The sequence below is a fragment of the Dermacentor variabilis genome, chromosome 11, assembly GCF_050947875.1.
Source record: "Dermacentor variabilis isolate Ectoservices chromosome 11, ASM5094787v1, whole genome shotgun sequence".
Taxonomy (NCBI): domain Eukaryota; kingdom Metazoa; phylum Arthropoda; class Arachnida; order Ixodida; family Ixodidae; genus Dermacentor; species Dermacentor variabilis.
In genome coordinates this window covers 10048762-10075639 of record NC_134578.1, presented here as the reverse complement: position 1 = coordinate 10075639, position 26878 = coordinate 10048762, and the positions used below count along the sequence as shown (strand labels likewise).

The window sequence follows — 26878 nt, the reverse complement described above, 5'->3', positions numbered from 1 at the left end:
CGGGGAGGTTATTCCTGTTGATGAACTAGCGCTCACTGTTAAGAGAATTGTAATGGCTTTCTAAAGTCGGCACCCCCCAACTTCGGTGTATTTGGAGACCAATTTTATCGATATTGTGGGTAACTGCGCAAGAATTTCACGCGTGCAGTTGAGGTGAATTCATGAAACTCAGTGCTTCGAGTGTCTAAGCGCTTTCGGCTGAGAATAAGCTTGTATAAATTCTTAACAAATGAGACGGACAACGGGCTTGTAGCCTGCATACTTTATCAGTAGATATATTTTGGTATATTATCTATTGCACTCTGGTTATCCCTTTTGATGAGATGTTCTCCTTCATGGTGGTGAAGTTCAGCATCTTCTCAGTTCGGACATATTTGGCTTTGTTTTTTCGTGCGTTTTGGTGCACAAGATTTCCTTCTGCTCATTGTTTGCGGAGAGGCTGTTTTCACATTTCACATTTGTGGCCATTCTGAAAATGGAAGTGATTTTAGTACATACCACATTTCCTTAATATAGTCTTCAGCAGTGACACATTGGCAACTCGTCCAAATGCGAAAGCAGCCTTGCCATAATTTTTTACGGTTTGCTGAGTCCTCTGCTCGCTTACTTCCTCACCAGCTGCTGATGATGATCCGAGAGATTCGTATTGGGAATTATTTTTTTCAGGTGGAGAGAAGACTGTGTTTAACAACTGGCTTTACGTCAAATCATCGAGAAAGTTGGAACAAACAGAAAACACCACTGCAAGTTGCGCTATGTTGAAGCATTTTTCGCGTTACTCAAAACTGTTGAGAACGGTCGGTTGTTTTTTCATTTGTAATTTTGAAGATAAACTGCTCGACGAGGCTAGAATAGCTTGGCGAGGCATCTACACTCTTTATTCGGCAGCCTGGATTACTCTGATGTTATTTTTTGAAGTCACAACATTGTATGGAAGATTTCGCCAGCTGGATTTCAATGCTACGTTTACGGACACCGTGCTGGTAACCGTCCATTTGTGCGTTATTTTGAAAAGTACGATTAATTTCTCATGCATAGTCTTCGGTTCGTTCAGGCTTCTCGAGTTTTTTCGCCAGGCGGCACTGTTTGAGAGGTCTGCTGGCGTTTCCTACCAAGCTCTAAAATATCTGCCGAGAAAATCATGGCCACGAATATTCATAAAGCTAATGATTGTTATCTCAAGCGTGATTACATTTGGTGGTGCTGTCACCAGAGCCATCGAGATATTTTTGGAAAGCGTCCAGCATAATTGGACCTACGTGCTGATAGTTCCCCGCATATTGTCCCAGTTGGCGTTCATCATTTACGAGACGAGCATGTACATTTTTTTGAGCATTGCTTCCGAAGTACTGGTTTCTTACACAATGTTTCAAGGTTGGGCTTTTCTAAAGTGTCAAAATTACACACATCTCGCCAGTTCCGACGAGCAGGTCATGTCGATCGAGGTGGTACGCAGGAATTTATACAAAATTAGAAAGCTGAAGAAACACGTTAACGCGGTCTGGGCGCCGGCGATTCTGTCGTTTTCACTTACTTCTCTTTGGGTGGTTTGCACGACGTTGTATTGTCTGTTTTCCGGACATGAGAACCCTTTGGATCTGTGGCTTGGACTTGCTTATGGAGCCAGCTGCGCATTGAGGCTTCTCGACTTGGCCATTATCAGTGATGACTTGTGCAGTGAGGTAAGCCGTTAAATACTGCCACTCAACGTTGAGGAAATAACTGAGTAGATTTGCAGAAGTGTATAAATTGCATGTAGCGCAAATCAGAAGCAGATGGAACGAGAAAAAAATTATCTGTTATGCACGAACGAGTTTATTACGCGGCTTTGCTCGCCTACAAGGAATTCTAGGATTCGAACAATATATTAGGATGTCTGACAGCTGAAGCCATCGTTCGTTAATTCGTATAAAAAAGGGGGAGACTTCTTTATGATAGGGGCACAAGGGGAGACCATTTGCATTGCTATTTCTGGTGTGCCATGATGGTCAATATGCGTAGCACACCCACATGATCCCGCGGTTGACTTTTCAGGCTCAAGACATCAGGCGCATGACTAAGACTGCAAGAATAATTCATGTCGCAGATGCCCATGTATCTCAGGTAATAACTTTATGGAATGATTACAAAACTGCAAAGAGATGTAGTCAACTTGCAAGGCTCGGGCTATGTTTGACTGCTACTTTGTGTCTGTGGTGCTTTAGGATAAAACGTACAGATATTCACCATTTCGAACAGTTCTTACTACAGAATATTGTTTTATAGCTCTCTACGGACATGCTAAAATAGGTAAATGATGTTGAGATCGACGCGAGCAACAGGCGGCGTTGCCTGAACAGCCCAATCAAACGCTCTCCTCGTTTATAGGAGGTCGCTTTTGTTTGCTTTCAAAACGAATACCATTGCATACACTGGGCGGTTTTTCTTACCTAGAAGTAGTAAAGGCAAGGCGCAGAAGACCAGGACTCAAGAAGAAGAACACAAACGACAGGACCGGCGCCGGTCCTGTCGTTTGTGTTCTTCTTCTTGAGTCCTGGTCTTCTGCGCCTTGCCTTTACTACTTCAAGCAAGAACCAACTAGCCCAAGCTAAAGTTTTACTTTTCTTATCGAATCGGCTGACAACAGGCGTGGAGCACGCTCAAGGGAAGAGGGTTTCGATGGGGCCGAGCCAGCGCACTGAGTATAGATAACAGCATGAAGTGGTTGGTGCCGGCGTTTGCGATTGGTACGCTTTCTCTTAGTTAGCTTGCGGTGACTGGCCGAAAATCACGGCGGGGTGCAGCGGAAGGTTAAAAATGCCGCTAAAACTGATCATCATCGAGGAAGGGTTGGCAGAGCCATGTCATATACGTGTTGAAAGGGCACGATAAAGTTATACTGTCACGCAAAAAATGTCATTATATGCAAATAAACCCATGCTTTCCGGCAGGTAAGAGTAGCCAGTGCCTGAGCGATTGGCGGCAACCATCTCCTATTCACCTTGGAACAAGGTAGTCTCCGGCTATTCAGATAAAATTCAGTTTTGTTCGGCACATTGATGCGCCTTTACCGTGTACACGTCACTTTGACGCGGGGAGCTTCCGCGGTTTTGTGACGTCGCGTGACAGACAGGTGAAGTGGCTGCAGCCCGAGACTTAACCGGAAATAATTAGTTTTCTTTTGTTGAGTAGAATCACGTATAAACAGTGTGTACGCATAAACACGCATAAACAGTAGATGGGGAGCTGTCGCGGTTTTCGTGACGCTGCGTGGCAGACAGGCGAAGTGAGGGTGATCAAAAAACAATTTCGACCGATCGCGGAGTGCTGATTGCAGAATTGGAATAGAAACGTTTGGAATAGGTTTACGTTATTGCGCCCATGCTTGAAATCCTCTGTTATATGTGACAGTGACATTCTGTAGTAATGTATGTGTGGATAATTGAAAACGTGAAAGAAGTACGTATGAACGGTAGCAAGGCAGGCTTGCTGTGGGATTGCACTGTACATGCACAAGACGAGCACATTAGGAACGACATGCGTCATTAGATCGCAATAGTGCAGTGCACTCGTTCTGAAGCTTTTCCTGCACCAGCACACGAACCCTCTTTAACGAGACAGCTCTTGACAAGCAAGATCAATTTTTGTATTTAGCGCAATGAAGAAAATCGCTTACTGGAGCTCGAATATTCATTTAGCAATATTATTATTGTATTTTACTCCTTTGGTTACTAAAATGGCTATCGTATTGCCCTACATCAGATCGTCATTATGCACTCGAACAACGGCCTTCTAACTTCGAAATTTCTTGGTAATCTAGCGGCTTTGGCTGTTCAGTGATGCTCTGTGGTAGCCCAGCTGTTAAAACAGATTAAAATACAGTTGATGTAATTCCAGCGATTGATGGGAACCAGAAATAATCAAATACAACAGGACAGGGAGCTAGGACGCAGAGACTGTCCTGTCCTGTTGTCTTTTCTCATCTAATGATCTCCCGTTTCCTCTCAATTAAGCGCTGGAAAGGAATCAAATATTATAATTCCAACTAGCCCAGCTCTTTGCCATAATTTCGGATCACAAGAACTAACATAATAAACGCTGTCGACTTACGCGTCAAAGATAGGAATATTGGAAATGTTAACATTAGTAATCTTGCGCAGATCCAGTATCTGCATGACAGCATCGACCCGCCATCAATGAGACTCACGGGGGCCAGCTTCTTCTGCGTTGGCAGGAGACTTCTCGTTGCGGTATGTCTACGTTTGCAGGAGGGTTGGTAAATAAAGACTTACACTGACGCTGTGAAATCTTCATTCCGGAAAGTTATTCATCCGAACATTTATACTTTCCTTTATGGTCGCCAGTAAGTGAAATTACATCGTTTCTGCCAAGTCTAGATAGCATGAGTGAAACCAGCTGCTGACAGCTACTTAAAAAGAGCCTCCCATGTCCTCACTACACCTTGCTATGTATGAAAACAGCGTCCTTTTTTTACCGTGAGGTGCATAAAGAAGTAAGAAATCGCGACATCTGGACGGCAGAACAAGTAAGCGCATAATTGTGATGCTTTGGATAACGGTAAAAAAATAACCTTGCTTTGACGTGCAAAAAGCCATACAACAAAGCGCAGTTAACACATTGAAGGCTATGTTTAGGATGGTGGAACAAGATGCATTGCCCCATGTTATCTAGGCTTGTTAGAAACGGTTGGATGCGTGTGTTTCACTTACTGGGTAGCGTGCAAAAATAAATGAATGTGCCGATGAAAAACTTTTTGAAATAAATATTTCAGAGCATCAGTCTCAATCTTTATATGAACAGCCCACATAATAAAGCACAGGTTTCGAACACATGCATTGCGAATGACGGGTAGAAAAGCAAAATATTTTGTCTCTAAGAGTGCCAGAGTGGCTCACAACGAGTATATACCGCAGTCATAACAAGCTAAGGATTGAAGTAATTGAAATTTTAAAAAATGGCTATATATGGTCGACTCGGATGATGCCTTATAAGAGGTGTAATTTGAGATCTCTGGTCGAATTTTGTAGCTGATTTAAATCAGCTGATGATGAAATCAGTTGTTGGGAGCTTCGCTGCCTTTCGCTAACTACTCTCCTGCCTTTGCTGATAGGTTGAAACCTTGCGCGCCTTTTCTCCACTCTTCACGAACACACCACAGTGTGTCACACGCGGAGCTACGCGCGAAGTGGTGGTCGGGCCTAAGGTCTAGTACCGTGGAAGTACGTGACATGAGCTTTAGAGCCATGACATTGAAAGCACAGCTGGAGTGGCATAATCCGCCGCCGCATAGTCGATGCTGTCCGAAAACGACAACTACGCTTTATGGTTCAACTAGCGTGCTCAAAACTGTTTTATAGTAAATCTGCGCTCATTCGAGGCTGGCATCTTCTATCTAAACAATCAGGACTACCTGATTTTCTCAACTATAGTCCACATCGCATGTGGTCTGTAAAGGCAAATTTTGGTTAAAATTCAAACTTCTTGCTTAAAGAGCCGGCCCTTGCTATGTAGTCATTATGAACGAATTTCTATTGAAAATAAGCTTTCTAATACGTTGTCCGCAAACATTACGCAGTCTGTTCCGATTCGTCATTTCGCGAGTATGCAGTTGGTTTCGTTGTTACGTAGCCTGGTAGAAGGTTCCAGACTCACTCGGCGTTTCATTTCTTTTTCAAGCTTGCGCATGATCTAAAATAAATTATGCACATTCGGCCATCATAGATAGTTTGCGCCACGAGTAATTACCCGTAAGGCTACCCGCATGAGCAGTGCACAAATAGAAACGCACTAACTTCACACACAGCGGAACAACCCTTTGCCGACAGCCTCCATGTTTGAGCGGGGAATGATCGCGAGAAAGCGGCACGGTGTTGTATTTTTTCACTCTATATCGGAGGTCAAAACTTCACTTGCACGTAAATGGAGAGCGGTGTTTATAGTGCTAATAAATGAGCTAAGTTTGTATTATTTTCATCTACCTCAAGTAACAAACTGTTCCTCCCTTTCGCAGATGGCTGGTTCTGTGATCACGTACACGGTGATCTTAGTGCAGACCTCTGATGGCTTAAGCTCTGGGATGAACAGGAGCGGAAAGAATGCAACCTCGTGAGCAGACGCTCGCACTTATCATGCATAGCTTAGCGTCTTAACGCCTCTAACAATTCAAGCGTGCATTGGAATTCGAAGCACGAACAAGTTGCTTCAACTGACCCGTCGAAAGCCCCGATCATACTATTCTATCACACGTACAGAGTTGTCCATGGTTTGTTTTCCTTGCAAGTGCCTAAAACGGCAATAAAATACTTCACCCTCTTTCTCTGCTTGCGCATTTTTCGCGATCGTATTAATTCCTTCATGGGATTCAAAGTATACAATACGAATATAAGCGATGCATTAATAAATCGCAAGGGAACGATAACTCATTGCTGAAAGCTACTAGTGAAGATCCAATCCCTGGTTATTTGGATGTACAGGCTTGATTAGCAGCCAAAGCTTCATAGTGGTGTATCTCTGCGGGTAATGTTCTCCGTAGATGGAAAGCCGAAAGCAAGCGACAATGGCTGCTGCTGGCCATGATGATGATAATGATGATGAAGGCTCAGATGACGCATGTTCTGTTCATTGCAATAGTCGGTCCAACTGATGGGGATAAAATGCGAAAACGCCAGTAGTGCTAGGTCTGGCGCACGCACACGTGCCCGACGCACCAGCAAGCTACAGATACCTACGATATTGAAAAAGGCACAGAAGCGAGGAGTGTTTATTTAATAGTGAGCCAAATCGCAAAATTTAAACCAACCCAAAATTCCATGTATTCGAAAAGGCCTCTTCATACGCTTCGTTTGCACACTTAGAATTATCAAAATGAGCCAATTTAAACTGCAAAAACGTATTAAAAACACTTTTCAATAAAATGTAGCCCGAAAGATGAAGCATCGGTTACGATAGCAAATTAGTAGACAGCTATACGAAGTAGTGATAGTAGTTTTATTAAGCGCACAAACTTGTAAACATTAGCTTACTAACTGAATTAACAAGCATGCACGCACGCACAAGAAAACGTGAACACACCTCACTCGATGACCGCGGAAACTCGCTGTAAAAAGGCTGAAGGGAGGAAGTGCGGCCGCAGCAGCGAGCGAATTGGCCTTCGTGCTGCCTTCTCGCTTCAACGCGTACTAAGCGGCCAGAACACAGCGTCCAAGGAGCCGTGAGCCCGGGGCGCACCTTGACTCTACAGCCACAGCTGATCGTTTTCAAGATAGGGCCCGTGCGACCGCGCCACACGCAGGAGCAGCTGCTAGAGAAGAACGGCATCGTCGGCTCACCCTGGCACGCACAGCATACGGCGCGCGGCGACGATGTTATCACCCTTGAACTTTATACGGAACGCCACGGCGACGCAGATGGCAGAAATGTGCCCGGAGTCGCCATATAATTTTTGTATGGCCAAGGTTCTTCACCTGCGCCAATCAATATGAACCCAACTCACGTATCCGATTGCCGCACTCCTACGGCACTATTTGACAACACCGGCATGGCGTCTGCTATGAGAACTCCCTCGTGAGCACGTTGTCTAGTTTTGTTTGATTTTGTTGGCGAAATAGGTCCCGGATAATAATTACGACGGTTGTGAAGAAGTTGTCAATAGTTCGACGTATGCGCGGGTTCCTGCGAAGGTACATTCGTCCAAAGAATGCTGTGGGTCGTTGTACGCGGTTTGCCAATGCGCCCAACGCGTACTATGATGCATAGTAAACCTGCGCAGGCCCCACTAGCAGCTTGAAGCGTGACTTCATGTCTTCTGCTACACTGTTTGGGCGCACCGAAGAAGTTGGCGGCGCAGTGTAGTGGACTAATTGTGGTGAAACCACATTCGTTCTGTATGCAGCACATGAACACAAATTACTGCGAAAGCAACATGGCGCTCAATGCAAACCCCGATTAATCTCTTCAACACGCAGGCTCCGCGGGCTCGTGCAATTTAGTAGTCCACATGAGGGCACTCATTCCACTGCGTGTGCACAGGCTTGCGTCGATGCGCACGGCACGCCACTGTTTGTGGGCGTATGTACAGTACGTCTGCCAGGACGAAGTCTAGAAGCAGAGCCTATGAGTCATCACACGGAAAACAACGAAATAAAAGCTGATGTAACAAGAATCAGTGGAAAGCTTCGGAGCAAAGCTAAATAAACTGAATAGTTTGGAAGAGCGCGAGCCTTCACTTAAATGGCTCGTGAAATACGTGGAACGAAGCTTCGGCGAAATATAAAAGAACCAAACGTCTTTTTCAAGCTAAGCGGGGCGCTACAACGTACGCCTCAAGAGCTAGAGAGGACTGCTGCGGAGACATTTTTCCGCATTGCTTGCAGTTAGCCATAGTATTGTTACACGACTTCTCAAGCACAGAAGCGACAAAGGCGAAACGAAAGCGAAAGATCAAGCGCCTCAATCGGAGATATTCGTTCACAACGGGACAATTCGTTGGGTTATAAAGAAAGAGCAACATACAAAATTAATTATTTCATAATGGCCACCGAAAATATTTATTTATCATTGATGATTAGTGGCTCTACTGGTAGATGTTTGAGTTTTTCTCCGCCTCACTTCAGAGAGCTTTGGCTCAATATAGAAAAAAGAAATACTTGAATTTGATTTATTTATTTTATCTGTTACAACCTAGTGTTTATCTTAAGAAGAAAGCAGATAGGATTAGCACCTGCTTGCATATTAACGACAACCAGAGGTGAAACCACCCGTAAGAAATCAGTTCCTGTGGCAGAGACAGAGTGGAAGTGAAGGTGTCAGGGGTTCAGTGAATTATAGGTGCCATTGTGCAAAAATGAGTTCGTGGAGCAGCTTACACCACGGAAAATATAGTTTCGTAAATGTGCTACCAGTGGCAAGTAATTTATTTCCGTTCATCCTCACGTTGCAATAATATTTCTGCAGTTAGAAACAGAATAAAATAGGTACTATTGATGGTACAGATGATAGAAGCTGTGATATCCACTGCATCTTTCCGCAATCGACGAAAGGAACCTCTGTTGAATAATTTTCGTAACTTTCGTTTTGCCGTGTTTGGGGAATATTTTGTATGTGTAAAATACAGGCAGTTCAATTTCAAGCTTACGTGACCAGCAGTGGGTACGACCTTATAATAATGGCTGTTAATGGTGCACCGCTTCCTGTTGCTTTTCTTGGCATTCATCGAAATTCATGGCACCATGGGCAAACGCTAAAGAGCTCGTAAGAGCTGTCGCTGTCGCGACGATGGGCCCCCTGCCCACGGTATTTTATTTGGCTATGGCAACTGTACCGCAAAGGAGTCACTCACCTTTTTGAAAGGTTGAGGTTTTTTTTTCCTCCCGTAAAAAGAAAAGACACTTGTGCGCTTGGTATCTTCAGGCTGGTTCCTTGACGTATTCAAGTGCGTCGGCCCTGACATTCGCGACAAGAAAAAAAACTGTGGCCTGCGCTTCTTGGTCTTTTAAGTCATCAATATGCGTCAGGGAAAACATGGGGTAGGCGGGAGATGGAAATTCAAGACAATGAGCAAAACGAGAACAGTGTAAAAGCAGGAGCCAACGCTTCGACAAATGGACTTTCGCTTTTCAATGCGACATGTCGCCTTGAAAAATACAAGTCCACTTACCGATACATTGGCAATGTGCGTCAGCCACGCAATCAGGGAAAAACTCATTAAATAAAAGTGAATACTCGAAGTACACCGTTACTCCAGCGCTATAAATGTAGATCTAGAAAAATTAAAGAGGATACCAGCCACGGAAGTCCAAAATTACGGGTTAGAATGGCAGCGTTTTCTGAATTGTTCAATTTAACTGCGAAAACATTTATTAATGTTCTCACATATCTGATAAGGGCTGAATAAATAATTCCACTATATATTTGCTTGTACTTACGCTGTATCCCGCAATTGAGCGCAGCCAGTGTGAACGCATGGGAACGCATGTTGAAGAACGATAACTTATGCTACTAAACGTATCATGGGCTGTTTGGTTATGCATATGTTCGAACTCTCACATTTTTTTCCTAAAGTGCACGAAATGGGGCTCTATTTACGAGTTTACGAATTTTGTTCGAGAAGCAGTTTTTCTTGTCTGCTTCTAAACCATCCGATGGAATTCTTCTTATGGTGAAAGACGCAAGAGTTCTGAACTTGAACCGACGCCATTATAAATTTAGGAAATATCACATGCAATTAATCCAGATGCATTATATTTAATTTTCGATTGCAATGTACCTGTAGATTGAATCCAGTTATCAGTGGCCAACTACTATCGGCTAATATTTTCATGAGTGTGCACGTTGTCAAGGGGATCTGGTTCTACATGGCGAAAGTGACCATGACGCTTCTCTCTCAACATTCCGTCATTTTCTGGATTTTGTAAGCTGTGTTGTGCACAATTGCAGCGCCGTTATCAGAACGACAATGTATTTTAGCTCTGTGTAATTCCGGTCTCCAGAGTCCGTTTTAAATTCCCGTTCCGAACAGATGTCACATGATATGGTGCTGCAAGCGTTTTAGAAGCGGATGACATTGTGTCCTGCGTCTAAATATTTTTCCGTGCAACTTAAAATCTCAGAGTGCTGACAGTGTGTATGCTGTTACGTATTTCACGGCTAGACGCCGAAGGCGGCAGGACGACCGGCGCAAGCAACAGACGACTCACGAAGCGCCAGGAAGACGATGACGTTTATTCTTTCTTATCTGTCGATTCCAATGTAGAATGCGACCAGCACCGCGAATGTTACAATGCGTATGAAGTGTACTTTTTCTTAACCTCGCGGTCAAGTTCAACATTGCACAATGCAACATTTGTTTCTATTTACTTTTTCCATGTAAGTCGGGGAACGCCGCTAGGGGGCCGTGGCGAGCGTACGTGTGTCACGTCGGCTCTATCTTCTAGCAATGATATCTAGCGGCAAGAGTTGTCGGATCGACCAGAGCTGGTTAAAATCGTCAATCGGAAGTTGAGAGGACTTTGCGAGCACCAGCGTTTTGTCCGTAAGTGAATTTTTCGCCATTTCAGAGCCAAAAGTCTGCCAGTCGTGGTGCCAACCCGCTAACCCTGACGCCGGCCACTAGGCCTAACGAGGGCTAAGGCTTACCGAGGCGCCCGGGGCCGCCGCGTCAGCCGTGCGGCAGCCAACAGGCGGTATGAATATCACCGTGCAAGGTCACAGTGCCGAAAAGGGCGAGTTCGACGCCACAGATTGGATCACAGTGCTCAACAAATGCAACCTCGAGGAGAAATGAGCACGGAAAGCCAAGCTCGCCTCAGAAGAGGTGAAAGTGATAAACACGCTACCACCGTCATCGAAGCGGAGAAATCGATCGCCTTGAACTAAGTCAAGCTTCCCGAGAATGGCAGGAGGATCATTTTCCGCCCCAAGGGAGGCATGGTAGTCAAACAGTACGATGGACCAAACCTGACCGAAGCCATCCATGTAACTGCGAAGATTGAATGGAACAAAGCATGCGAGCTCGTCAAGAACGAGAAGCAAGTAATTTTTGTCTTCTTCACCCCCAGCACGGAGGCAAGAGACAAGCTCCTACACCTCACACACCTGGACATTGAAGGGAAAGTGCACGGGATGACCCTTCAACTGGCAGTACCCGACGCCTTCTCGAGAGGAGTCATCCACGGAATAGGGCTCAACACCTCACTGCAAAAGATCAAGCAGCGGAGAACGAGAATCCCAAGGTACTGGAGATCAGACGACTAGGACAGAGCAAGACCATCATGCTCACATTCACCACAAGGAGGTACCGAGGAAAAGCAAATGCCTAGGTGCCCTCCTGAACTGTTACTTGTACAAGAAAAAGTATGACGTATGCTATAAGTGAGAGCAAGGAAGACAAGTGCAGGGGCTGGGGCATCCCCAACCCAACCGAGGAACATGACTGCAACCCCACCTGCAAGCTGGGCGGCGCCGCACCCCACCGGCGACAGAACCTGCAAGGAGATCTTCAGAAACCCATGCATTGTTAAGAAATGGCAATGGGAGAAGCTCAGGAGGAGGAGGAGAAGAAACTACCAGAACATCGCAGCAGGCGGGACGAGTGCAAGACGCGGGCCACGTGCAAGACGCGGGCCACGAGCAAGGAGCGGTTCCTGTCCACATATATCCTTCCCGAGGCTACCGCACCAGGCCACCACCACCCCGCCTAAGAAGCAAGGGGCACCACCCACCGAAAAGGTAGGCTGAGAAGCGGGGATTTCCCATGACTCAGGCGTAGTGAGGGAGCTCAACGAGGAAATGAAACAACAACACGAAATGATGAAACAGCAACAGGAACAATGCAAGCTTTTCCAGGAGAAAACACAAGCTCAGATGCTGGAGCTCCGTAATCATGTTATGGAGCTACAAAGAGAGAACAATGAGCTCAAAGCTCAACTCAGACAACCGGAAGCGCATCAGAAGGCCATGGACGATAAGTTGTCCGAAACCGAGCCAGAGGCGGCTGAACCGCCAAAGAAAAAACGAGTGAAAAGACCGATTCGGGCCTTGAGAAGGCCGAGGGGAGGGTAGATAAACTTCAGGTAGACATGCAGCAACTCAAAGAGGTAGTACAACAGGTGGCCCTAGCTACCCAGTGTAACGCGGAGAGGGTACACCAACTCTCAGTCCAGCTCACCCAACTAGTCAACCCAATGAGAACTAGAATGAACCAACTGGCAGAACAGCAAAAGCAAATCCTTCTGGGGTTGAATCATGGCCAGACTCAACACCAGGCCAAACACAATATGGCATTGTAACTGTAGGGGCTTCACAAAAAAAAAGAATCGTTCTCCAAGCGTACCCTGCGAGATGCGATGGTCCCGACATCATCGCGCTGCAAGAGTGTGCAAAAAACGCTAAACTGAGCTGATACAAAACGTACCCAGGTCGATCGCCAAACACTCAGACTGCTACCCTGGTGAAGAGAAATATCACCGCCATGCAGCATGAGGTAGGATGCACGCAGGTTGACTACGTGTTAACGGAGATTGGTAAGATCTTGATGAGCGCTAGTTGGTTTGTATTTAGAACTGAGGCTAAACAGCTCGAGTTAAACTAGTACACAAGGAAACAAATACCACAGACAAGCACTTGTCTGTGGTATTTTTTCAGCGTCTCGTAATAGTAGGGGATTTTAATGCGCCACACCAAGCATGGCGATACAACCACTCCCAGATAAAGGAAAGAGAATTATGGAACGCCATGATACAGTGATACTCCTCAACTATCCACTCGCACCGACCAGACAGGGGAACAGCGTGTCATACGACACAACCCTCGACCTGACCACGATCGGAGTGGACATTGAGGCTGCATGGCATAACAAGCGAGAGAACCTAGGCAGTGATCACAGTATCATATAGATCGTTGTCCAAAACGTACTCAGAATAAAATGTGAGAGGAAAACACTCATATCCATCAATTGGCAATCCTTCCTCGACAACGAAGGGGGTTGCGGGGAGATCACCGACATAGCTGAACGGACCAATGGCATCAAGCAAGTGTGAAAAGAGGCTGAGGAGCAAATAGAATTAGATGAGGAACAAGACTTGGTTGATAGCCACATGAGACAAACGAGCTCGCCCAAAGAAGGGGCAACCGTAACCTGGGAAGGAGAAAAGCAGCTCTCAACAAGTAAATTGAGAGTCGTGTCCAAATACTAAACAGACAGCACTGGAACGACATCTGCGATAGATTAGACGAGCAATTAAGCTCCGTCACCACCTGGAAACTATTGAGACGCCTCCTGGACCCAGACCAAACCCAGACCAGACCAAAGCTGAGACTAGGAGAAAAATGCAAAAACTAACACAATTTCCAGGAGTCAGAGGTGGATATGATCAACCAGATAAAAGAGAGGTACATAGGGGAAACAAACACCGAAACATTCCCCGACTATAGCGGCGAAAACAACGAGGAGCTAGACCAACCATTTACCATAAGAGAGGTCCAAGCTGCCTTATACAAGATCAGAGGAAAAACCGCGGCTGGCCCAGAAGGGGTCAGCAACAAGATGCTTAGAAACCTCGATGACAACTTCCTCCAGCAATTAACGGCATTCATGCAAAATTGTTTGGAGTGGGGGGGGGGAGATACCCGGGGAGTGGAAGAAAGCAAATCTAGTTCTCATCCCCAAGCCAGGGAAAGAACTCAAACTAGAAAACCTTAGGCCAATATTGTTAATCCTCTGTAGGCAAGCTCATGGAGTGCGTCATGCAGAACAGGCTCAACGGATACTTGGAAAGTAAGGAAGCCTACCCAGAAAGCATAGTTGGATGCAGACAACTATCCACAAATGACGTCATGCTACAACTCTAAGAACGTGTATTGGAAAGGAAGACTAGCGGCTTGAGAGTCATAGTGAGACTGGACCTCAGCAAAGCGTTTGACAACGTCAAACAACAAGCGATCCTGCAACAACTCAATCACCCAAATGTAGGAAGCAAGCTATACAAATATATCGAAAGCTTCCTCACGGACCGAACGGTGAACATAGAAATCGGGGGCACAATAAGGCAACAAGGGAACACCGTAGGGATCGGGGCTATCCCCTACCCTTCTTAGCATTGCAGTGATCGGGCTGCCAGAAAGACTCAGAAAGCTAGAGGGCCTCTGTCATTCTCTCTACGTTGACAATCTCACCCTTTGGGTCGACAGAGGCGGGAGCGATGGCCAAATAGAAGATACCCTAGAAAGGGCAATCTGGGAAACAGAAAGCTACCTGAGACCCATAGGGCTAAAATGCTCGCCTGAAAAATCGGAGATGCTAATCATGAGCAAGCAGCCGGTCAATATCCAACTCCTGGTCAACAACACCCCAGTCCCAAGGGGTGGACAAGATCAGGATACTGGGTATGTGGATACAAGAAAATGGGAGAAACACCGAAACGATAACCAGAGTAGAAGCCACGGCCAACCAAACTTGCAGGCTTCTCAAGAGGATAGGTAACAAAAACGCGGGAAGGAAGGAGGCGAACCTACTTAGGCTTGTCCACTCTTTCATCATTAGCCGAATCACCTGCGCCATCCCATACTTAAAGACAACTAAGGCAGAGAGATACAAGGTAGACATCCTCATAAGTAAAGGTGTCAGAACCGTCATAGGTTTACCACAGTGCACATCAACAGCGACGATTCTCAACCTAGGAGTGTCAAACACCCTAGAGGATATGTGCAAGGCGAAACTCGCGGCACAATATGTCAGACTAACTTGCAGCAAAACGGGCAGATCCATCTTTAGAAAACTGGGCTACCAGAGCCCAGAATCGCGAGAGGGGATAACCGCCATTCCCAAAGAAATTGCTAACAGGATAAGAAAACCCCCCATCCCAAGAAACATGCACCCCATGCACAACGAGGAATGCAGGAGGAGCAGAGTCCAAAGACTCCAAATTTCCCTACTCCAAAAACAAGGGATAGTGTACACCAATGCGGCAGAGTACCCAGAAGGGCACTATGCTGCAGTAGTACTGAGCGACAAAGGCAAGCTAATCTTGAGCTGTAGGGTGAGACACTCTTCACTAGTGGAGGCAGAGATGGCGGCGATCGCCCTGGCAATGACAAGCTCATCAAGCAGAATAATTATCACTGTTTCTAAAACTGCAATAAAGCCTATGACACGGGTAAGGTGTCCAAAGAGGCCCGCAAAATTCTGCAAGCAGGCAAGGAGAATGCACCCAACGACCCAATTAGAGTAATATGGGCGCCCGCCCGTAGTGGACTTAAAGGGAACAAGATCGCCAACGAGGTCACCCGAGGACTCACACACCGGGCCCCAGCGCAGGCAGAGTACTCCTTGTCCAAAAAGCGATACTTTATCCACATACAGAGGAATTTTAGAACACTATAGAATGGGCATGCCTCCTTGTCCCACAGGTAACGCCGGAAGAAGTAAAGAACGCCTTGGGAGCTATGCAAAGGGGGAAGGCAGCTGGGGAGGATCAGGTAACCGCAGATTTGTTGAAGGATGGTGGGCAGATTGTTCTAGAAAAACTGGCCACCCTGTATACGCAATGCCTCATGACCTCGAGCGTACCGGAATCTTGGAGGAACGCTAACATAATCTTAATCCATGAGAAAGGGGACGCCAAAGGCTTGAAAAATTATAGGCCGCTCAGCTTACTGCCCGTTGCTTACAAATTATTTACTAAGGTAATCCCAAATAGAATCAGGAACACCTTAGACTTCTGTCAACCAAAGGACCATGCAGGATTTCGTAAAGGCTACTCAACAACAGACCCTATTCACACTATTGATCAGGTGATAGAGAAATATACGGAATATACACAACCGTTATATATAGCTTTCATTGATTACGAGAAAGCGTTTGAGTCAGTCGAAACCTCAGCAGTCATGGAGGCATTACGGAATCTGGGTGTAGATGAGCCGTATGTAAAAATACTGAAAGATATCTATAGCGGCTCCACAGCAACCGTAGTCCTCCATAAAGAAAGCAACAAAATCCCAATAAAGAAAGGAGTCAGGCAGGGAGATACGATCTCTCCAATGCTATTCACAGCATGTTTACAGGAGGTATTCATAGACCTGGATTGGTATGAATTGGGGATAAGAGTTAATGGAGAATACCTCAGTAACTTGCGATTCGCTGATGATATCGCCTTGCTTAGTAACTCAGGGGACCAACTGCAATGCATGCTCACTGATCTGGACAGGCAAAGCAGAAGGGTGTGTCTAAAAGTTAATTTGCAGAAAAACTAAAGTAATCTTTAACAGTCTCGGAAGAGAACAGCAGTTTACGATAGGTAGCGAGGCACTGGAAGTGGTAAGGGAATACATCTACTTAGGACAGGTAGTGAGTGTGGATCCGAATCATGAGACTGAAATAATCAGATGAATTAGAATGGGCTGGGGCGCGTTTGGTAGGCATTCTCAGATCATGAACAGCAGGTTGCCATTATCCCTGAAGAGAAAAGTATATAACAGCCGTGTCTTACCGGTACTCACGTACGGGGCAGAAACCTGGAGGCTTACGAAAAGGGTTCTACTTAAATTGAGGACGACGCAACGAGCTATGGAAAGAAGAATGATGGGTGTAACCTTAAGGGATAAGAAAAGAGCAGATTGGGTGAGGGAACAAACGCGAGTTAATGACATCTTATTTGAAATCAAGAAAAAGAAATGGGGGCATGGGCAGGACATGTAATGAGGAGGGGAGATAACGGATGGTATTAAGGGTTACGGACTGGATTCCGAGAGAAGGGAAGCGTAGCGGGGGGCGGCAGAAAGTTAGGTGGGCGGATGAGATTAAGAAGTTTGCAGGGATGACATGGCCACAATTAGTACATGACCGGGGTAGTTGGAGAAGCATGGGAGAGGCCTTTGCCCTGCAGTGGGCGTAACCAGGCTGATGACGATGTTGATGATGATGATGATGATGAGCATGCAACAAACAGGAAAAGGAGGTTAAAGGTTCCTAGAGTTGTGGCTTGGGATAATTGGCTCCTGGTGTGAAATTATGGGGACAGCGCAAAATTGACGGAACTTAAACGTGTTCGTCCTATCTTCGTCTTGTGTTCCGTAGATTTTGCGCGGTGCCCTTACTTTCGCGGTAAAAGGCTGACTTTAAGCGTCCTGCTGTACACTTTTCGTTGGAAATTGCGCTTACATAACCTTTTACACAGCGCGCAGCACTCTGATATTTTCAGAGGCCAGACCACTGCTTTGAGAGCTTCATCGACCAGACGATATACGCTGACTTTCTTTGATACCAGAAATGTCTTCTGATTTCTCGAACGCACTTCAGCGAATATTCAAGCCTCAAAAGTGCACCGTTAATATAGAAAAGTCGTCACGCAGGCGATACTGGTTCTGCGCTCGGTGAAATTGCGTGTTGTTATAGCACAAATTGGCAGTGCCCGTATGTTGGATCAGTAAGGAAAAAAACAGCTTTTGATGCGACATGCCGCGTTTTACTCTGGTGTATATTTCAGTGCTTCACTTCCCAATCATCGTCTGTTCGAGGGAATCTAATAGTAAGTACACAATGAGGTGTCATACTTTTGCATTATGCGGTGTACGTTGTTGGACATGCATGTCAACAAAAATTGTCTGAAATAGTAGTGAGATTTCTTTCTAGCGCGAGAGCGAGGGGAGCTTATGCCAAAAGGCAGCTGAATTGTCCAGATCAGCCTCATTTTACTCTTTCTTACCGGGAGCGTTGAACTAGCGCGGCTGTAATCCCTAACGAGACGGTAATAAGTGTAACTTTTATGTCCTTAACACTTCATGAACGAGTACTGCTCCATTCAGAAAATGTTTTTCTGATTGGCGAGCTTTAGTTTTCAGCATAAAGTGTTGAGCTAAATGTCTCTGGCCAACAATGAATTACAAGCAGCAAGGCTAATTTGTTGCGCTAGAGCAGAAACAGAAGACGAAGAAAAAGAATTGTAGTGCACGACTCGCAATATTTTGAAGTCACGGTCAGAGCAGAACGCCCAACCTAAAATTTCCGGCTGCAGTGGTATCATCTAGGGAATGTGTACGGCATGCAATGTTCACATTGTTTCACATCCGGCATGAAATGTCTGGACAAGTTCAACAGGAAGTCGAAGGTGGTTTGGGGTGAGGCTCGCTTTCAGCGTTCAGCCTGGTGTTGGCCACAGGCACAGACCTATTACTAAAGAATAGATTTCGTTACGTTGAATATCTTTATTGTCGTTGATTTTGCGCATCTCAGTGAAGAATTAACATTTACTCCGGATGTGTTTATGTATTGTGCTTACAGGGTTGAGTGCGACCAGAAAATTACGAGAATGCATAAGAGCAACAAAACATTTACAGCGCTAAAGTTGGACCTATGTTGGTTCAAATATATTTCTGTTGAACAAAACTGCGCTGTTGATGGAACCTTCGCGACTTTCAGGAGTCTGTCTTGAAGCGCAGTTCTTGAAACGTTCCTAGCATATTCTGAGGTTCGCCTAGGATCTCACCGATGGTTCTAACACATCAGTCCTTCGACGTTGCCTGCAGCATTATGGACAGGAAAAACTGACAGGACCTGAACAGAGTGAATGTGGTGGGTAACTGTGGAGGTAGTGTAGGGTCCTACGGAAATAGCGTAGCAGGTCTGGACAATAAGCATTTATTAAGAATATCTCAAGAACAAGTTGGGCTGAGGGCATAACATAAAGGTCAAGGTATTTCCAAACGTAAGCTTTAGTTGATGATTAACTGCTCAAAGAAATCAGTAAGGTAAGCGCACGTTTACATGAACATCGCAAAACGATTCCGCGGAAATCCTCGGGGTAGAAGTTTAATTAGATGTGCTGGTAAAAGTGTTTATTTAAATGTTGGTCTCGGCCCGCTTTACGCTAGACTCCATGATTTAAGAGACCGACCAGACGCAATCGTGTAAGAGAGGAGTAAGTTATGGCCAGGACTGCGCACCCGTTATAGAAGGCCGCCCGGATTACTGGGCGAGATGTGCGACTGAAGCGGAAAAGCCCGGCAGAAGCTACAAAAACGAGTTTCTCAGAAAAAAAAGCTTCACAGTTCGAGAGCAATTTTTCTCGTCTGTGTGTTGAACCCGGAACCATCTCGACGAAAGCTTTCAGTTGCAAACCAGCCAGTTTCTTTTTTTTAATATCTGCAACCACGCAGCGAGCGGCGTAGTTGCGTGAAGGTAGTCGAAATACGTGAGACAACCCCGATTACCTCAAAGGCGACTATTACAATTACAAGGAAGCATTTAAATCTAACCTGCAGAATTAGATTTACTGGTATATTGTTGTCATCTTGCACTGTCTGTTTAATAAGACTGGCTTTTCAGCACTGATAGAAGATGCTATACGGCAGTTTTCTTCTTTTAACTTTGCATCCAATTTTGCAGGTGATCCCGGAACACTAGTCTATCCTCTGCTATTTGAAACGAGGAGTGAAAATGGAGAGAGGGCTGTTCACTTAAGTGATGGAAACTTTGTGCAACTGCACAAAGCTACCGTACTGCACGATACATTGACTGTGCACTCATTCCAGAAGAACAAACGCATCGTTCGAACGGTGGGTTAATTTGGATAGTCCTTCTGTGCATTAAACGTAATGACACCATACACCTTATAGCACAGTATAAAGTCGCAAATAAATGTTTAGGAGTGCTAAAATTATTTTTCAGAAAATAAACTGTTCTCGCATTCAGCTTATGACTGAAGAGCGAGCGACACTTATGAAAGTGAAAGACCCGAATGCACCGTACTACAGTTTTTAGCTGCATATGAGATATGTGTGTTACGTGCAATCTATATTGTTTCCTCGTCCCTAGTATAAAAAACAACTTTAGGAGCATAAAAATATCAGAGTGCTCGCTTTTGAAGGACTAAGAAATAAAGTTAGCACTTCGGAGTGTAAACGCATCACAGTGTTCATAATCTTATTTACTTTTCAAGACCAGCGAAAGGTTTCAAAGTGCTAAGAACTAATAATAAAGCTTAGATAACTTAGCTAGGTTAAAAGAGTAAAGTTACTATTTACCGAAATAACTGCATAGAAGGCGGAAAAGCCTTGAATTGTTAGTAGGATTTGTTTTAGTAGGGATTGTAGTTCTGTTTACACCCAAATAGTTGTCGACAGTTAGTATAGTGACTGTCGTGGCATTTTTAAACTGACCAAGTGCCATTCGCTGATGAGACTCGGCTGAACAACTTAGTGACCCATTCGGTCTAACCGGCCTATTTAAATATACTGTTGCAAACTCGCTGGTAGGTTTCTGCTAGGTCTTCAGAAAGCGGGTTTGTTGCTCCGAGAGTTTGTTTCGGTCGCTAAAGTAAAGGCGTTCCAAGCTCGTGCTCTGAAAACACGAGCACTCCAAGCTCTAAAAATCAGCGATGCTTTGTCGCAATTAGGCATCGTTCTATATAGCAAAAAAGGTACCGAAGGCTAGTGGTGGCGCCGGAGATGCGCCGGAAGTCCAGCCGCCGAGATGACTGTGATCTCGACAAAGGCGACTTGCTCAAAGAAACCGGATGCGAAGGAGCAACCGGGCAGGCCGCTGATCAAGCGCCAAAGCAAGGAGCACGATGTCTGCAGACCTGTATTACATAACTAAAATTAAAAGCGATGCAAACAGATGCCAAATGGGAGCTTTTTTGTTGTGCAGAGGATGCATTTATCAAACTTCCTATGCACTCCGTGCCACAGATGGAGAGAGAATAAGCACTAGCTGCTAGCTTCTGTAGCGACTAACGTGAAAATTTGTTATTTCAAGTGAGGCTAGTAACTGATAAAATAGCGTGTTTCACGTAATAATCTTAGCCCTTTTTCGCTTGTTGCGAATGATCAAGTAGAATAGACGGAAATCTCCTGGGGCACTTTTGTTGCCCTCTGGGTATTGAAGAAATAAACATGAAATTCGGCTTGTTCAGAATTTCGCGAAATGTAAAAAAATATAGATTTTATTCCTGTGGACGACTGAAGGACTTCGTTTACCCTAGGCGGCTGTTTTGTTGTTTTGTCACCAGATCGAATCCAAGGATATTGAAGGAAATCTTTACGAAAACAAAAAAACATTGGCTTCTCTACTTCTGGAAGAAACTGCACATGGAATCGTGATGGTATTCCAGTTTCACCTTCAAATAGACTTTAGAAGAAATAGAAACCAGACAGTTATTTGGCCCACGTTCGCTACCTTTTTGTTTGTTTGTTTGTTTGTTTGAATGCAGGAGGGCCTAGTAAACCACACGTACCGAATTCAACCTTTATTTGAAGCTGAAAGGTCTGAGAGCGGACAAATTGCTCACAAACTATATGCGGTGAAGTCACACAAAGCAAATGTTATTAAATCAAGTAAGAATTTTCAGAGGTATTTTTAGTACACGGGAACATCAGCACACTAATAGTGAATGTATCTTGTTTTTACCACTTAATCAGTTCCAGAATTCGAACCTTTGCCTGAGGATTTTAAAGCGGGTGAGTTAGCACTGTATTTGTCGTGGCATCACACATTGGCATACAATGTCTGTTTCAGAGGCCAGAAGCGAACTTCCAAGTGTTTTTCGTCCTGACGTGTTTCTAATATCCGATTATGAACACAACAGGCACTTCTCGACCCTTAAGAAACTGGTGAAATACCTCGTCGTACTTTTCAATGGCGTAAGTGGCTCGTGACTAAGTGACCAGGTCGTTTTATGATCGAATTCACAACGTTTGTATTTAAGAGGCTGAACGAGAAAAGCAGTACGCCGGCATGAGTAGAACATATTTCCGATAAATAACATATTCTAGACTGTCACAGTACAGCACACGGAATGTGAGATTCAGCATAGTAAATATGTAGAGATTTTATTTTTCTTCGTGACATTGTGAGATGAGGTGATGTGTTTTGTTTCCATTGGGGGCCTAAAAGTTCAAACCGCAAACTGAAGTTCACTTATGGGCCCTTAAGCACATTTATCAACGTTTTTTTAGAAAGGTGTATGTAAACCATCTGTATATAGCTTTCGCATAAAATGAAAAGGCATTTCATTTAGTAGAGATACCAGTGGTCATAGAGGAATTGCGTAATCACGGAGTACAGGAGGCATACGTGACTATCTCGGGAAATATCTACAGAGATACCACAGCTACCTTCCTTCTCCACAGGAGAACTAAAAAAATACGTATCAATAAAGGGTCAGGCAAGGAGACAATCTCTAAGATGCTAATAACTGCATGCTTAGACCTATTCAATCTATTGAATTGGGAAGGGTTAGGAGTGGGGATCGACGGCAAATATCTCAGCAACCTTTGGTTCGCAGATGACATTGTCCTGTTCAGCAGCAGTAGGGATGAATTGCAACAAGCAGTAGAGGACCTTAACCAAGAAAGTATGAGAGAAGGGTTGAAGATAAATATGCAGAAGACAAGGGTAATGTCACAACGTGTGTGGAAATATGTTTATAGCACTATTAAATGGGGAGAGACTAGGGTAGCAGGCACTAGACTTGAAGTTAACTCTGATTACAGACCCTTCGTATCCCACCAGATGTGGCACGTCGACATGTAGAGATTCGATACCTGATCTCACTTTTGTTCTGGGGGGGGGGGGGGGGTGGATTCGTCCTGGTCCAATTCTGATATAGATTTTGGTAGCGATCATTACATACTTATAAAGGGAAAATCAGACATCCACCCTCCATCCACCCTACATCCACCCTCTCCCTTTATTCATTACTTCTCTCTACCTTGCGGGTTTCCGCAGAACTTCTACGTCATTACATACTTATGATTACTTGGGCAGTGGTTAATAAAAAGGAGCGCACATTCAGGATAGTCGACTGGGATGCATTTAGGAAACGAAAAGCGCAGAGAATCGAAGAGGAGGGAAATGAGTTAACCTTGGAACAGTGGACTAGTCAGCTTAAAAGAGACGTTGAGGCGTCCACTAAAGAGGTTCGGAGCGATATTGAAACGGAACACATGGATAGTCGCCTGGTGCATTTGTTGCAAGCGAAGCAGTTGATGTTAGCGAGATGGAAGAGTCAGAGATTGAATAGAAGGCTTAGAAAGCGTACAGCTGCGGTTAATCAGGAAATTGAAGACCATTGTCGGGTACTGTGCAAGCAGCAATGGGATGAAGTATGTAATTCTATTGATGGTCGCATTAAGAGGGGAGGCGCCTGGAGTTTGCTCAGACATTTACTAGATAAGACAAACACTAATTCTAATCAGAGGACTGTGATAAGTAACCTGGTCCATCAGGCGTGTTGGGACTCCACGGGGCAGGAGTTGCTGAAGGATTTGGCTGAGAGATACCTTCCGTTGGTAACCTGGCACGATAGACCTGACGTGATTTTGGACTATAGTGGGGACGAAAATGCAGCTATGGATAAGGAATTTACTGAAAGTGATATAAGGATGGCGCTGCAGAATCTTAATGGTCGATCGACATCAGGGCCGGATGGCATTACGAATAAAATGTTACGGAATTTAGACGATGGGTCAATTGAGTTCCTTACGTGGGAGATCAATTGCCGATGGTAGGAAGGCTCTTTCCCGGAAGAGTAGAAACTTGCAACTACTGTTCTGGATATCCACACCGGGGAAGGGCATAGGGCTTGAAAATCTCAGACCCATTTCCCTGACATCGTGATTGGGGAAAGTCGCTGAGCATGTCATTTTAAATAGGCTAACGCGTTATGTTGAGGGCAATGGGGTCTTTCCGCACTCCAATATAGGATTACGGCCCGGCCTTTCGACTCAGGATGCTATGAGCAGGATTAAGCACCAGCTCCTTGACCGGCGGACAAGGGATACTAAGGCACTAATTGGACTTGATGTGGTAAAAGCTTTCGATAAAATCCGACATTCTTTCATTGTACGGGTGCTATCAGACTTGAATATGGAGCAGCGGCTTTTCCATTTGGTCACGGCTTTACTTAGGGATAGAAGGACATGTCTCAGGTTTGGGGAGATAAAGTCGGAAGTCTTTAAGTTGGGTAGCTGTGGTACTCTGCAGGGATCCGTACTCTCGCCTATGTTATACAATCTGGCGATGTCGAAGTTGGCTAATACACTGGACACTGTCCAGGATATTGGCTATTCTGTCTTCGCGGATGACATTACTATATGGAGTGTCGGTGGTAGTGATGGAGAGCTTGAGGCTAGGCTGCAGAAGGTGGTAGCGCTTACGGAGGAGTATCTGGGTCTCGTGGGGCTCAAGTGCTCCACTAAAATGTTGGAGTTGTTGATCTTCAAATCTAAGAAGCTAGGTGGTAGGCTGAAGGGTTGGGTACCGGCAGTTGAGCCTTGCATTAGAATTCATACTAGAGAAGGGTCGCTGATACCCAAAGTTGAAGCAATCAGGGTCTTGGGTTTTGTACTTGAAGCCAACGGATCGACCATCAAAACCATTCAGCGTATTACCAAGAATACTGAGGAGGCCATAAGACTTATAAGGAGGATCTCTAATAGGCATAGGGGTTTAGGAGAAGAAAGTGCGATGCGCTTAGTTCACGCATTTATTATGTGTACTTTCTCGTATTTGGCAGCTATGCTAAATTGGAATAGGGGCGAGAAAAGTAAATTGGAAGCATTAATAAGAAAAGCCGTCAAGACTACGTCAAACGATATGTTGTTACTACTGCGTTTGCATAATGCTTTAGCTGAAATTCCGAGGCTCATCGTACTGCACAGAGGGAGCGGTTGCTAGGTACACCAGCGGGTAGGTATATTTTAGAGTCAATTGAAGAATCGGTGGCTGTGTCGCACGATGGCGCGCCCCTACACGAGTTGAACGTCAACCTTAGGGAAAATATCATGGTTCGTCCGTTTCCACGGAATGTGCACCCCGTGCACAATGTAGGGAGGCGGGTCGCGAGAGCTAGGGCTTTGTTGCGAGAGGCAAAGGGTCAGGAGGAGGAGTAATCTGCGTTTGTTGACGCCGCATGGATTAATGGTAAAAATGCTTATCCGGTAGTGGTGGTGGAAGATGGCAGAGAGAGCATTAGAAATGCCACTTCCATTTATATCAAAGATCCGGGGGTCGCCGAACAAGTGGCTATAGCTCTAGCACTAATTGATTCGAGAAGAGTTTTGGTGTTTAGGGACTCGCGATCTGCGAGTAAAGCCATCTCGAGAGGACTTGTTGCGGAACCGGCTAGCAGACTGCTGCAGGGTAGGAATATCACTTCGCATACAGTTACTTGGTTTCCGTCGCACATGGGGATGTGGAGGGAGCCCCGCGTAACCTCAACGAGGTGGCGCACAGGTAGGTACGAGGATTAGTGTGCCGTGTACTCCCTGAAGGGGCTTGATCTCCAGCTCTTGAGTACAGGGACCAACTGGTAACCTACAAAGAAATCCCCAAGCCCTATTAAAGCACAGGGTATTCCCCCTACCACATTCTAAATTAAATAGGCCACAGGCGGTTACATTGAGGCTTCTGCAGACACGAACGTACCCTAATGCAGTCATCATGAATAAAATTAATCCGGACTGTGGGATTTCAGTCTATTGTAGTAAGTGGGGGGTTTGCTCGATTTAGAACATATGCTTTGGCCCTGCTTGGCGTTGGCCGGTGATGGTTCTCGAGGTGGCAGCGGATGTTGCACAGTGAGGTGCTGGCGGGCCAACTCAAGGCTGTCCAGAGGGCCCGTGTGACGGCAGAGGGGCTCAGCCTCTCTGTACCGATGTGGGAGCGGCCCGCATCAGTCCCAGACTGATCCCTCAGGACCTAAATAAAGTTCTTCATACCATACCATATAACCGGTTGACCAATAGAGTTACAGAATGGGTGCCAAGAGATGGAACACGGCGTCCAGGGCGGCAGAAATCTAGTGGGGTGATGAAATTAGAAAATTTGCAGACGCAAGTTAGAATCAGCTAGCGCAATGACGGGGGTGTAGTAGCGCAAGAAAGGCCTTCGTCCTGCAGTGGATATAAGGACTGGCTGATGTTGATGATAAAAATTATTCCTGTTACTTATGTTACTGCCATGAAAGTGCACAGGCGAGGCAGGTATATGCTTCCTAACAATACTTTCTCGAACTTTGCGTATTGCGTGGATTTTCCGCTTTTTTCACCTACGACGAGAAAGCAAAGTGATTAGGCTGATGTGGTCATTACCAAGTGCGACAGCAACCTCTAGGGACGCTTATAGAAATATATCGTACTTATACTTGGGGTATTCGGTGCGACGTACTGTGAGTATAAATGGTGCGAAACAAAGAAAGATACACGCACACATAGACAGCGTGAATCTCGTACGTAACCTGAATCCTTGTCCTGGTCTCTCGCCACGTTGAAACTTGCAACGCGGCTAAAAAGTTTGCTTAGGCTTACGTGTCAACCTAGTGAACAGGGAAGAGCTCACAGCAGCCGAACGAATTTCGGTCCTGTTGGTGGCAAAATGTGCATTATT

At 45.3% G+C, this 26878-nt stretch overlaps 2 protein-coding genes across 3 annotated transcripts in view; both read left to right on the top strand.

Moving 5' to 3' along the window:
* The first annotated feature begins 679 nt into the window (after positions 1-679).
* Positions 680-6297, top strand: LOC142564178 (uncharacterized). Its single transcript, XM_075675075.1, has 4 exons — positions 680-1682; positions 2035-2103; positions 4140-4229; positions 6011-6297. The coding sequence occupies exons 1-4, from the start codon at positions 756-758 to the stop codon at positions 6107-6109; spliced, it is 1185 nt and encodes a 394-aa protein (XP_075531190.1). The 5' UTR covers positions 680-755; the 3' UTR covers positions 6110-6297.
* An 11465-nt stretch (positions 6298-17762) lies between these two features.
* LOC142564283 (venom metalloproteinase antarease TserMP_A-like) overlaps positions 17763-26878 on the top strand; it is a 39758-nt gene continuing 30642 nt past the window's right edge. The window contains exons 1-6 of one of the 2 annotated variants that reach the window (XM_075675228.1): positions 17763-18020; positions 19877-20046; positions 21501-21593; positions 21702-21825; positions 21910-21948; positions 22007-22131. In XM_075675228.1, coding sequence (XP_075531343.1) covers positions 17948-18020; positions 19877-20046; positions 21501-21593; positions 21702-21825; positions 21910-21948; positions 22007-22131 — 624 coding nt within the window. In that variant the 5' untranslated portion in view covers positions 17763-17947. The remainder of the gene's footprint in view (positions 18021-19876; positions 20047-21500; positions 21594-21701; positions 21826-21909; positions 21949-22006; positions 22132-26878) is intronic. The other variant, XM_075675227.1, reaches the window with a different exon arrangement.

Coding starts and splice junctions, on each gene's coding strand:
- LOC142564178 (XM_075675075.1), top strand. CDS start 756: ATGTTGAAGCATTTTTCGCGTTACTCAAAACTGTTGAGAACGGTCGGT. Junction 2,104..4,139: donor CAGATGCCCATGTATCTCAG/GTAATAACTTTA, acceptor AATCTTGCGCAG/ATCCAGTATCTGCATGACAG. Junction 4,230..6,010: donor GCAGGAGACTTCTCGTTGCG/GTATGTCTACGT, acceptor TCCCTTTCGCAG/ATGGCTGGTTCTGTGATCAC.